We start from the raw sequence: 13,453 nt of genomic DNA, 5'->3' as shown, positions 1-13,453 counted from the left end.
CAGACGGAGCTTTCCAGTAATACTAAACATGAAGCAAAACATGCCGTATCCCTGTTGTCATCACTACTCAAGATACTAGAGCCAGTGTGTGATGTGCTTCATTTTCATGATGACAAATCACAAACAGAAACTGATGTTCTCACACTTTACAAGAATCCCTTTCAAATCTGGCCAAAGAAGCTTGTTTTTCCAAGGGGTCCTGGCATTGCCAAATGGTGGATTGCCTGCCAAGCCTAATGGATTATCTGAAAAAGGAAAATAAATTAATCACTGGCTTATGCTAGATTTAGAGTCATTATTTAGGCAGACTCAAAGCTTAGTTTACAACAAAGATTTTAAAACAAAGACAATTTTCCAATAAATCTACGTATATTTGCAAAACATTAGTCAGAATTATTTAATTGGATACCTTTAATATTTCACTGTACATTATTTAGCGGGCTTTGTCATATGCTGGTGGCTTGGAATTCAATACAATAAAAAGGCTAAGCATTGTGCACAAATAGTTCAATTCAATTCAGTTCAATTCAATTCAATTTAATTTTATTTATACAGCGCCAAATCACAACAACAGTTGCCTCAGGGCGCTTTATATTGTAAGGTAGACCCTACAATAATACATTCAGAGAAAAACCCAACAATCATATGACCCCCTATGAGCAAGCACTTTGGCGACAGTGGGAAGGAAAAACTCCCTTTTAACAGGAAGAAACCTCCAGCAGAACCAGGCTCAGGGAGGGGCGGGGCCATCTGCTGCGACCGGTTGGAGTGAGAGAAGGAAGACAGGATAAAGACATGCTGTGGAAGAGATACAGAGATTAATAACAAGTATTGTAATCGTGTCAAACTGAAACGGAATCAGCAACACAAATATAGTCCCCATGGTGTTATGCCCTTGGTAAAAATATAGAGATTTTCTCCAAACTACACCACTTAGAAACCATTTTAAATATTCCCTAAAGTAACAGTCTTCTTCCTTTTGATTATTCACGTTCTTTCATTTGGTTTTTAATATGTTAATTACAAAGAATTTTTTTTTACTTGTTGCATCTATTTTGCCTTTAATTTCAAGAGGCTGCTACTAATGTGACTGCTTTGACCTTAATGTGACAAATTAATAAAACCAGAACTTTTCTGGCTCTGTAAATGTCCAAGTCAACAAAAAGTAAAATTTACATGTGGTAGTTCGTTTAAGCTAGCTATACAGCACTTATTTTTGCAACTAGTAGGATTATTTCCCCATCCAGATCAGAACTTACTGAATGGCTACTATTAGCCATCCTGATGGAGTAGTATTTTGGCCATTTAAATTATGTAGAACCAAACGTTATTATTTTTTAATTCTCATGGTTTTTACTTGTGCTCTACCTTTCAAACTGGTTAGTATTTAGTAGTAGTTTATTTGTTCTGACATAATCAACACAGTTGATTAGGTAATGCCATGTGTCTAAGGCCACTGTAGCATAACTATAGCAAGACTTGTGACCTGTAGTTTGTATTCTAATTGAAAGGTGGTTTAATGTGCAATTTAGCATTCATTTCAGTTCACGAATACTGTAGCAATGACAGTAAATCACCTAAATTCATAAAACCAGAGAGTTTTTATTTGGCATTCGCCTTCTTGGTTCAGAAAAGGCTGGAACTACTGATGGAACACATAAACTGTTGATGTCTCATGGTATTAAAATATTCTTCCCACCTGCCAGCACTTCATTTTCCCCTTCCACTTTCCCGTGAATGTTGCTAGGCAAAACAGTTGCTTATAGCTCACTCCTCCATGACAACACTGTAAATTATACCAGACCACATGTGCTGCATATGCTCTATGCTCTCATCCAGATGCCATTGCACCCTCTTTGCACCTTGCCTCTGTTTCCACTCTTTCTTAAAATCAACATAGACATCTCGTCAGCCCCCCGTGCAACTGCCATACCAAAACTGTTTTATGTAATGTTTTATCTGCCTTTCAGTCCCATAAAAGGATTGCACCACAGAAAAAGACATGTCTTCACCGAGATCATAAGAACAAAAAATGTAGTAAGAGTGTGTAACAGCAAGCCAGAGAAATGCATTGACTTATGCATGACTTCATATAAGGCATTTAGGCATGGAGGATAGAATCCATTTGCTGAAAACATTTGGTAGATGGTCACAGTGCTCCCCTTCATCTCATCATAAAATGCTGTACAGTATCTTTAAAATCAGTAGTAAGGTACAGCTAATGAAGAATTAAATGATTAAGCAAAACGTGGATTAGGTATATCTGTGTTTTTGTCATTTAACAATAGTTCTGCACAGACAGACAGAACTACTGTGAATGAGTGTTGTGATCTACCTGTGCAAGATGCAAGCTATACTATAAGTGTGACAGTGGAATATACAGGCTTCTTTACAGTTGCCAGGTAATAGCTAAAAATGTGGTAATGATGTGATTATAAATGGACTGCATGTAAACTTATCTTTCAGAATAATCTACGTTCTGCTCAAAATACTTTTTTTATTGAACATATCAAATACCCGTTGCACTACATAGAATTATTTATCCATCCATCCATTGTCTGCCACTTACCCAGGTTTGGGTCATGGGGGCAGGAGTCTAAGTGGAGAAACTCAGACTTCCCTGATCCTGGGCTCCTCTTCCAGCTGGGCACCGAGTCATTCCCAGGCCAGCCAATAGTATAATCTCGCCTGTGACTCCTGAGTCTGCCCTGGGTTCTCCTCCCGGTAGGACATGCCCGAAATACTTCCCCTAGGAGATGTCTAGAAGGCAATCTAATCAGATGTTTGAACCACCTCAACTGGTTCCTGTCAATGTGGAGGAGCAGCAGCTCTACTATGAGCCATCTAAACGGACCAAGCTCCTCATCCTGTCTCTAAAAGAGAGCCCAGGAAGCTGATTTCAGGTGCTTGTATCTGCATTTTCGTTCTTTGGTCACTACCCAGAGCTTGTGACCATAGGTGAGGGTAGGGACATAGATTGACCGATAAATCAATAACTTTCCTTTTATGCTTTTTTTTTTTAAAGCAAAGCTGTATAAAAGAAGTTTTACAATGTTAACATCAAAAAAACAGCCACCTCCCAAATATACATACCTTTACAACAAAGACCCAAAGAAGCATCAAACAAAGAGTACAACTCCTTGAACTGTCCTACCTGGCAGAAGAAATCTTTTCTTTTCTTCTCTCCTCTGTAAGTGAGTCATATGGAGAAGAGAAAGGGGGAAACAGTTTTCAGAAAAATGTGCACTGAGTGGCTATGCAAAGAATGATACAAATTCCTGGTAGGAAATAAAAAAACTATAAGTATAAATAATATACTGCTGCTTGACAGCAGAGTGTTTTCTAGAATTCATACCTGTGTTATATAAACTTGGGATGAAGAGCTTGGCAGGTGTGGATGACTACTCAGAATATTCGTGTAAGTGAGGTGTGGGATTGGCTGCTTCTGCTTTTTATGCCTGTTTCTTTTACACTGATTGGAGTGGAGTTAAAGATAATACACAAACCAGCTGACCTTTTAATTACCCGTACGGGACTGAAGTGGATAGCCAGTTCTTGCTGTTTTAATATTATTCCTGGGTCTGTGTGTTTCTTGTGATCACAAGATATTTTCTGCCTGGAAGGGAATGTAAATACTAATTAACCTCAACATGAGCCCTGGCCTCCAAATTAACCTCATCTGGGCAAAGTGTGGGGTCTGCTCATTTAAACAGTTTTCAGCAAGGAAGGACAAGCATGGGAATGCTGACAAAATCCAGAATAAAGGTCAGAGCTGGAAATTTCAAATTAAACTTGCCATTAGGCTAAGCAACTTTGTGTCATGCATGACTGTCTTAGATTATGAAGGTTATTCAGAGATTTACATACAAGCTGTGATTTTAGTGAAACATCTGGTGCAATTACTGGTAAAGTATTTACTTAGAGACAGAACAATTAAATAGATTTATTTTTGTCCATGGCCATTTAGTCAGAAAAGGCAAGGGGATTTGTCAAGTAGGGAGTTCTTTGAAGTGAAGAGAAATATCCAGAAATCTTCTCAGCAGCTGCTCTCTCCCCCTGCGCAGGTTAGGTAAAAGTCTACTGTTAGTCTTTGAAATATCTCCATCAGCTCATCAGAGGAAACCAAAAGTATCTTTGGCACTCGGCACTTATTTTCATATTGTTGGCACGTCAGGCCCTTCAAGCCCTTAAGGTTCAGTGGAAAACATTAAAAAGGCTTTCATCATGACGCGTTTAAGATTCTGTGTAACTTTCATTCCAGAAAATTGCGTGCCACTCCAAAGTTTCTCCAGCAGGACTCCCACACTGGCCAAGGCATTGCAAAAAACTGTTTACACTAAAAGGTATTCTAAGTAACTTAAAGCATATCAGTCATCAAATTATGTCCATCTACTTTATTTATCCTAGGTCAATAATGTCAAACCAAACCTAGATTGCTAAATTGCTTTGAAGAATCTTTGTAGTCATCATTTTTACTTCATCACAGTGATTCAGCAGGACTGTAAACTGCATATAACACTTTACTCACCTCTGCCACATTCACACCTTATGTACTCTAAGGCTATATTGCTGTGTTTATCATGTTGGCATATATCTCAAAAAGGCTCTCAGAAAATAATGTATCCCTATTTGCCGTAGTGTAACTTTAGGACCGCACAACTCTCTCAAACTTGCTTAAACTGAGATCAAGCTTTCCCCCCCATATAGTTACAATTATTTAATTGCTATGACATGCCAGTGCAGGGTTTGCTGTTTAGCAAAATAACAGTTAATGCAAGGTGAGTTTATATAAGAGTTTATTTGTAGTAATCAACACAAGAATGGTCATCTTGAGAAATTATGCCAATGGACCAAGGTAGAGCTAGGGTTTCTACCAAGATATGCAAAAGGTTGCACTCTAATGAAACAGCAACCACATCTAACAACAAGGGCTTGAATTCACCATCCATAGAAAACAGAAATGGGAGCCTGGAGATAACTGAAGATGACTGCACTCATATTTGGGAAGGCCAGGCTAACGCCGAAATGATGTTATTGTGTTCTGCCTGAAGAACAAACTTATTTTTGGAGTCTGCAACTTTATAAGGCAGGCTTTTCAGGGATCGGATAAATGTTGAAGCCAGAGTGGTAGATCAAGGGCAGACTGCTTTAATACAATATTAATATGCTATTCAATAATTTTCACAGGGCAAAGAGGCGACAGAAGATCACAGAGATCACAGCTTTTTTGTCACTTTATAAAATCTCTGACAAACTCACAGCTGAGCATGCTTTACTATAGTGGTTTTACAGTTATTGCGCACTCTAAACACTCCTAAGAGTGAGACAAAATTTCAACACAACTGTTTTCCCGTCTGTGTGAAACAGCCTGTGGCATCTCATAAGTTTTTTTTATTGTATTGTAAGAGGCAAGGACATTTACCAACCAATTTGTAGCATTGCAGCATTTGCTTATGCTGTGTGAGATTTCTTTTACTTTACAGTGTCCTCCACAAGCATCTAACATGCATCCATACCCTTTCCAGATACTTTCACAAAATTCAATTTTCTTGCTCTCTTTGGTTCAGATCTCTTTTTAGCATCTTCAGCTCCGCCCCTGTCCAGGTTATGCTTTTAGAAAAGGTTGCTTTGCTGTACTCTCTACAGCTCCCATTTCTTGAGCCAGTGGGTTGTACTTCTAGTTAGTGGTTTGGTTTATGTGTTATTGTATCCTTGCTGTTCTAAAGAGCTTGGAAAGAAAAGCGTCTGGACCTCTTTAAGACGCTTGAAGACGTTTCACCTCTCATCCGAGAAGCTTCTTCAGTTCTAAGGTCAAATGGTGGAAAGTCCTAGATTTAAGTCCTGGGGGAGTGTCCCCCAAGAGGGTCATGAACCCCCTGTTGATCCTCTACCTAATCACACGAGTCAATGTGTGATAACGGGTGTAGGTCACAATTAGCCCAGGTTTTTGGGTGAACCCGCTGTGAAACCTGGCCCCACCTTATCATGTGATTTCCTGAGGTCAAATCGCCCAGGATGTGAGTGGGCGTTAAGGCGTCTGGGAAGGGATCTCAAAACTGGATTATAGATGGCAGACAGTTGGTGTCGTAAACCACCGCCTCTGTTCAAAGATGGTCGTTCACAGTGGACATAGATGGCTTCTTTCACTCCTCTTTCAAACCATCTGTCTCCTCTGTCCAAAATGTGAACATCCTCGATGCAGATGGACAGCCGAGTCTTGTCCTGTGGAGGTGGCTCTTCTATGTTGTGCCATGTGCTTGTGAAGTAGCTGTTTGGTCTCTCCAATGTAGAGGTCTGAGCATTCCTCGCTGTGCTGTACAGCATACACTACGTTGTTAAGTTTGTGTTTAGGAGTTCTGTCTTTGGGATGAACCAGTTTTTGTCTGAGTGTGTGGCTGGGTCTGAAGTACACTGGGATGTCGTGCTTGGAGAAAACTCTCCTGAGTTTTCTGATAAACCGGCTACATAGGGGATGACAATGTTGTTGCATTTGTCTTTCTGATCCTCCCTAGTTGGTGTCTGATCTTCTTTTCCGTGCATCTTTGCTGACTTGATGAAAGCCCAATTAGGATATCCACATGTTTTAAGAGCCTCCTTTGCATGTGTGTGTTCCCTCTTTTTCCCTTCATTCAGGCTTAGAGGGAACATTTTCTGCCCGGTGTTGTAAGGTCTTGATTACTCCAAGTTTGTGTTCCAGAGGGTGGTGGGAGTCAAAGAGGAGGTAGAAAGACAAACCCAGCCAAGGAAATCACATGATAGGGTGGGGCTAGGTTTTACAGCGGGTTTACCCGAAACCTTGGCTGATTGTGACCTAGACCCGTTTTCACACCTTGACTCGTGTGATTAGGCAGAGGATCAACAGGGGGTTCATGACCCTTTTGGGGGACACTCCCCCAGGACTTAAATCTGGGACTCTCCACCTTTTGACCTTAGAACTGAAGAAGCTTCTCGGATGAGAGGTTAAACGTCTTCAAGCAACCTAAAGAAGTCCAGACGCTTTTCTTTCCAAGCTCTTTAGACTACGATGACCTGGATGACTGAGAACCTTCACAGACATATCCTTGCTGTTAATCAGAGACTTTGTTGTATACACTCTCATAATTCCCACCATTCCCAACTGTTAGAATGGACTGAGGTTCTGTTTGACAGAAACTCTGGGTTATTTTTAGTGGAATTGAGTGCCTACAAAGTATTGAGACGGTAAAAGAGCAATTCATCATTATATATATGGTTGTAACAAAGTCTCATGGCACGCCTGAACCTTAATTGTTGGACGCCACCACCAACACTATGTTCAGTCTAATTTTGATTTTCTGTTATTCAGATATGCAGGCAGACCATTCTAACCTGCGACCAGCTGACTGCTTACTCAAGGCCCAGCTAAAAGTCACCTACCTAAGCTAGCTAATAATGTTTGCACATGGCATATTCCATAGCAGCAAAGCCAAGAAGTCATGCATCTGTTAAATCAACAGAACTTTAGCTGTTGTATTCAGTAACCACAGATGTAATCATCTTTGACGTAAGAAGCTATCTTTAACTGTGATTGAGATTTCTTTATGTTTTGTGTGACTGTGGTTTATTTAACCTACCTTGGGAAGTGCTTTGCTGGTACAATCACATGCCCACTTGTCCACTGAGCTGAACACCCAGACCTATCTCGGTCAGTAGACAGCAATCATCCTCTTTCATTAGTTACCCGGTTTCGTGAGCTCTGCCAGAGCTGCCAGTGACCACAAGATGGATTTCCTGGTATGCCTGAATATACAAGTTGAATTGGCCTCTGATTATTCAGCACAAGTGTTTATTTTGATTCCTTGATATTTTGTTTCATGGAAATATGTCCCAAACAACTTAATTGTGTGACAGTGTGTGCCACTAAGTAAAATTCTGTTTTCTGGGAAGATGCTGAGTCATTTTTTTTGGCATTCCCGGTGTTTCATGTTGTGCAAGGTAAAATTCACATTTGGGGAAGGATTATTTCTCCAACCATAACAGTGTTTCTTGTTTGTAACTTGTGTCTAGCCTTTTGGAGGGGACGGCTGGTGTGACACCATAAACAACAGGGCCTACTGCCAGTATGATGGAGGAGACTGCTGCCCATCTACACTCTCCACCAGGAAGGTACACAAACAGACTTTTCCAGAGCCACACAAGGAGACACACATCGATTTCAATTGCTTTGATACAATCAGGTTTAATTTGTTTATGCTATTTATTATTGTTATCATTATTATTATTATTTGTTGGGTCATTTTTAATAAACAGAACCTTCAATCTACTGTAAAAAAAAAGTGTTATTTGGCTTCCTCAGGCATTTTTCAATGAAGATGGAGCTTAGAAGAAGCTGAAGCTCGATTCAAAGGCAGATTCTTCCTGTTTACAGTAGTAGAAATCTGTCTCTTTTGGCATGAGCACTGTGCAGGAGACTTCTGCTAAGCAAACAAACACAGATCCCTGCTACTTTCCCCTTGCTCCTGTTAACGACTGCGCCTATTTAGTCTCCCTCATCTGTATTTTAAACAACGGAGGAGACTAGCACCGCTAGCTTTTCCAGTCAAATTGTAAATAAGCAGGTTTTCATCATGCTGCTACGCTGTTTTCACACCTTCGACATGAAGCGATGGACGTCGGCACAGACTTGGGCATGAACATAACATGCCAAGTGCAAATCTCACCGTATTATTTAAGCTGTGTTCCAAAATAAGCTCTAAATGTAAACGTCTCTGGTTTCAGTTTTAATGTGTGATGCAGGCATGTAACATAGATGGCATTTTAAAATGGAATTTTCTGTTGGGCTTGCAAAGGATCCCCAGCACGTCCCTCTATTTGAGGAACATGCTGGCTGTCTTTGTGTTTATTCATCCTAACATACTTTCCCTGGTGACAGCTCGCTCATGCTCGTTATGAGATGCAAACGTATCGCATTACACTAATTGCGCTAAATGATTGCTGTATATATTAAGTGGCTAAGAGGAATGGTATGAATAATAATGAGTTAGCCCAGGTCAGCCTGTGGTGGAAACCAGGCCACATAAACACATGTTTTTCCCCTTATTTTTCTGTGCTTTCATGAGAACTTCTCTCCCCTGTTGACATTTAGGAAGTCGCTTACTCCCCAGCTCTCCCACCACCGTCAAATATACGCTGTTTGGCTACTGTAAAGCCACATATTCCTGACACTCACTGAGGTGTCCCTGCCTGTTAATTCCTATGGCCTACAGTTGGCTGAACCTCCGCTGTCTCCTTTATGTCCGCAGCACACCATGACTCACTGGCAGCTCCTTCTTAAATGGAGGAGTTCAGCGAGTCTGCAGCTGCCGTCATAATAAATGAGCTGCCAGACTGCCACTAACTGCTCTTTTACAGGGGAAGGGAGAGGTGGAGGGTATAAGTGTGGGAGCAGCGAGGTGTCTGACGGTCTGCGGTTTCCTCGGCCACTGTAAAACAGCAACTCAGCAAGCGGGGGTCGTTTCAAGGAAGTGAACTAAACAGCCGTGAGAGTGTGCATCCTGACTGCCGCGGCTCCAGCAGGGTGATGGAGCAAGAGGGGGGGTAATGAAGGCTCAGCCTTTTTCCAGAACTCTCTGTTTCTAGGGGGCTCGATGTATGCAGGTGTAGACAATTACAGGTTTTTAACACAGCGTGACCCACATTGCTTATTTTCACTGCCGCCACACACAAAAAGCCTGGACGTTCATGACATTTCAGTATTATTAATCATTAAACATAAACAGATAATGTTGATAATGTTTAGATTGTTCTGCAACTGTGGCCACTGTGCATATCTGAAATACTTTGTATATTTTGAGTCAATAGTCATATGTGATATTGTTTGGTTTTACACGAAACGTTTTCGTCACACGGGTTTTGTTCGCGAATAGGTTTCGGCAAACAGCAGGAGGCATCTCTCAAACACAGACTTGGCTTTTGTTTGTGTGGATGAAGTGAAAACAGGCTCATTCTCTCCATCCAGAGCTTGTTAGGCTTTCTTTCTGTCAAGATGAAGCTGTTAGGGAAACATTTAATGGCCGTGCCAGCCCGTCTTAAATGCGAGTGCTGGCATTTGAAGTGAAGCTTGCTCTTGTGCAGCACTTTGAGAGCCCTCAGCGAAAGTATCACCCTGCCGTCAGGGTCCAGAAATAGGTGCAGTCAGCAGTGAAGGCTGACAAACTGCTACCTACAACTCTCCTTCTTACCTTTGCTCATTTTCTCCCTCTGTCTTCTACACTTTTCTTTCCCCTGCCTTTCTTTTGCTCAGTCTTCCTCTCACTCCTCCTCTCTGAGAGCGAATGTTTACATTTCTTGCAACAGACTGCTTCACGGGGCACCAGAGTTTATTTTGCAACCTGTGGTGATGGCTCGCTTCCTAGACAAGAGCTGGCAGCCTCTCGTTGTTGATTCTTAACATGTGTTCATCCGTTCACCTCCACGGCGGTGCGTTCTGCCCTCCTTTCCCTCCCTCCCCCCCCAAAGACCCTCAAGGTTTTTCTTGCCGTTCAAAGGCCACGTTGAACCATTTGACATGCGCTTTATCGGCCTCAGGGGGGCTGTTGGAGCTCTCCTCGAAACTGTGAAGAAATGCAGCAAGTACTAAGGGGTGCTTAGCTTTCAGCACAAACACAATGCTGCTAGGTCAGTTCAAGCAAATTTATACTTTATTGTCTGTTTTTGCCATTCACAGTTGTGCTCTTTGCTACAGTTGAAATGTAACAACCCTACCGGGAGGCCTTCTCAATGACTCTGCTTTTACTCAAAGTTCTGATGTAATATTTCTTCCTATCCCACTGCTTTTTCGGAATGTGTTTCTATGCTTTTTGTTTCACTTACAATGGAATAGGTTTAGATTGAATTAAAGCTAAGCAAGAACCGGGCTTTGATGAGAAAACCAAACTCACCGGATGTTTGCTTTCTTGATTTAGTCATCTTTTAAGAACTGGAATGCGCACAACACAAACTGAGAAGTCACATGTCGTGTGTTTCAGCCACAGACTGAAAGATGTATAGCAGTTTTGGGAAGCCACGCACTGAATGCTGTGTTTATTTACTGACAGGTCATTCAATTTGGAGCTGACTGCAATCAGGATGAATGCACTTGCCGGGATCCGGATGCAGAAGAGAACAAGAGCAAAGCCAAGCACTTGGAGGGAGGAGGGACGCAATAAGATGGAGGGATGATATAAGTTGAACTTTAGTTAAATGGAGTCAAACCACAAAATATACACCACAATAAACACAGAATATCCAGTTTTTAAGATTTTATAACGCAGCGATTGTGATTGAAGTCGGACTTTGTACAATAAAAGGACATTTTACTGTTAAAGCTGCATTAAATATGAGTCATGGTGGTTTGAAACTCGAATTCCTGTGTTCAGTCCAGCAAAACAATATCCACACATGAATATGTTTTCTCTCCCTGTTAAGAAGTTAAAGGTTATCTTCACTATTGGATTTGTGAAGATAATTCTGTTTTCAACATCAGAGCCTGGCTGAACAGTTTATCGTCCCCTCTAAAATTCAAACCATGATAATTGGATCAAATCACTTTTGTAAATGGACTCGAGTACTGTTCTGGACATGATTAGTCTCGGGATAGTGAACAACTAAAACAACTGGATGTGCCTGAAACTGTCCAGTACAGGCACAGTCCTCACAGGAAGAGCTACTGAGGGAAAAACACAATTACAGTGACTGTATTTAAAAAATGCCGAGGCAAAATCTCCTGTTTCCTCATGGAATCCGCCCAAATGCTGTCATTGTACCTGAACGGGCTTCGGATCCTTGTAGTCGTTAGGAATTTAAGTGGATACATGTATGTAAAGACTAACATATATAGACTAATATATTTGGATCACCTAACACATGTATTAGATCACCTATTAGCCACACAGGTCAGTAATATTTCTACTACAAACGTGTATCAGTAGGTTACAATTTGTGCATAGGGCTTCCCAAAAAAAGAAGAACCCCAAAAGAGAATGTTCACTTATATAAATACAACATTAGCAGCATCAAACATTACTGGCGCAAGGGTTCACTGAAACATATCGGCACATAAAGATGTATATTGAAAAGAAAAAAAGGGAGACTTCTTTGGGAAACCTGGTCACATCATCCACTCAGCACAGACATCTGCTTGCATGTGTTTACGTCAGACAGCTTTTGGTGTCCATTATCTAGAAATAATAAACTACCCCAGTACTATATTGGATCTATAGTAAGTATAATCATGTTTGTTTGTCATATTTTACAAAACTGTACTTTATATTCTATGAAATAAATAGCAACTTTATATTGACCCTTACAACTGTGGATTTGTATTCTGTCAATTACGTGTTGGATCGATGAGATGCTTTTCCCCCGGTGTGAGACCTGCTCACAAATAACCTTATTCTTAAATAATCACTGCCTTTCATACTGGCACATAGATACTGTATTTGTCTGTGTGTGTACTTGCACAGCCTAACATGTAAAGTGAGAAGAAGGAAAGAGTGCATGGTGAGATCTGATGTTTAAGTTCTCTTTGCAGGCTTTTTGCTTTTTCACTAAGCTCTGGAGATTACAGTAAGTACCAGAAGCTGCAGGGAGCCCACGATAGACATGGTTTGGTTAGGTATCAGTCAGGCTCTCTGTGTAAATTATCATGCAAGTGTTTATCTCAAACATGCATTAATTTTAAATTGTGCCTTCACACTCACTAAAATCGTTATCTGTCCACTCAGCTTCCTGATGACATGTCCTTTAGAAAGTATATAGGCCCTGTTTTTTTAGAATAGTATCTACCAGATGGTCATATGTAGAAATGTGGATGTTCATTATAACACCAACCTGGAAATGAAAATGAAAAATTTACATCTGCAGTTCTACTACTTAAGTCCTTCTACTTAAGGTTGGCTCCCCACCCAACTTTACACCACTGGAAAGCATATTTACAGCCTGGTTCGACAGCAGTGTTGGGCTCTATGGATAATTTCCTACTTCATAACAGCATAAAGAGATTTTTTTATAACTCATCCTAATTGATTGACAAACAACACAGGCAGCTTCACTTTCACTAATTCAAGTACTCAACTGGACACCTTCATTGTGTTTATGCTATTGTAGCATTTATATTTCTTGTTGTATGGTTCTGCCTGTGTAAGAGGCATGTTTTCGGTTTGGTGAGTGGAATTCCAGTATTTTATTAGTCTGTTGATAATTAGCTAGTTCTCTCTGCAATGCACATGTACAGTGCGGTAATGCAGCTAGATAACCTAGCTTGCTAGCTTTAGCTCAGGGGTCCCCAATCTCAGTCCACAAGTGCCGGTGTCCCTGCAGGTTTTAGATCTCACCCTAGGTCAACACACCTGAATCACATGATTAGCTCATTACCAGGCCTCTGGAGAACTTCAAGACATGTTGAGAAGGTAATTTATCCATTTAAATCAGCTGTGATGGATCAAGGACACATCTA

General features: G+C 40.9%; 1 protein-coding gene across 1 annotated transcript in view; it reads left to right on the top strand.

Moving 5' to 3' along the window:
- Nucleotides 1–12,294, top strand: part of pappa2 (pappalysin 2) — a 79,923-nt gene extending 67,629 nt beyond the window's left edge. Inside the window, exons 26-27 of the mRNA XM_063462610.1 lie at nt 8,026–8,124; nt 11,055–12,294. Of these exons, the coding sequence (XP_063318680.1) occupies nt 8,026–8,124; nt 11,055–11,165 (210 nt within the window). The 3' untranslated portion in view covers nt 11,166–12,294. The remainder of the gene's footprint in view (nt 1–8,025; nt 8,125–11,054) is intronic.
- The last annotated feature ends 1,159 nt before the right edge of the window (nt 12,295–13,453 follow it).

Source organism: Pelmatolapia mariae, linkage group LG18 (genome assembly GCF_036321145.2).
Source record: "Pelmatolapia mariae isolate MD_Pm_ZW linkage group LG18, Pm_UMD_F_2, whole genome shotgun sequence".
Lineage (NCBI taxonomy): Eukaryota > Metazoa > Chordata > Actinopteri > Cichliformes > Cichlidae > Pelmatolapia > Pelmatolapia mariae.
This window is presented reverse-complemented; position numbering and strand designations above follow the sequence as displayed.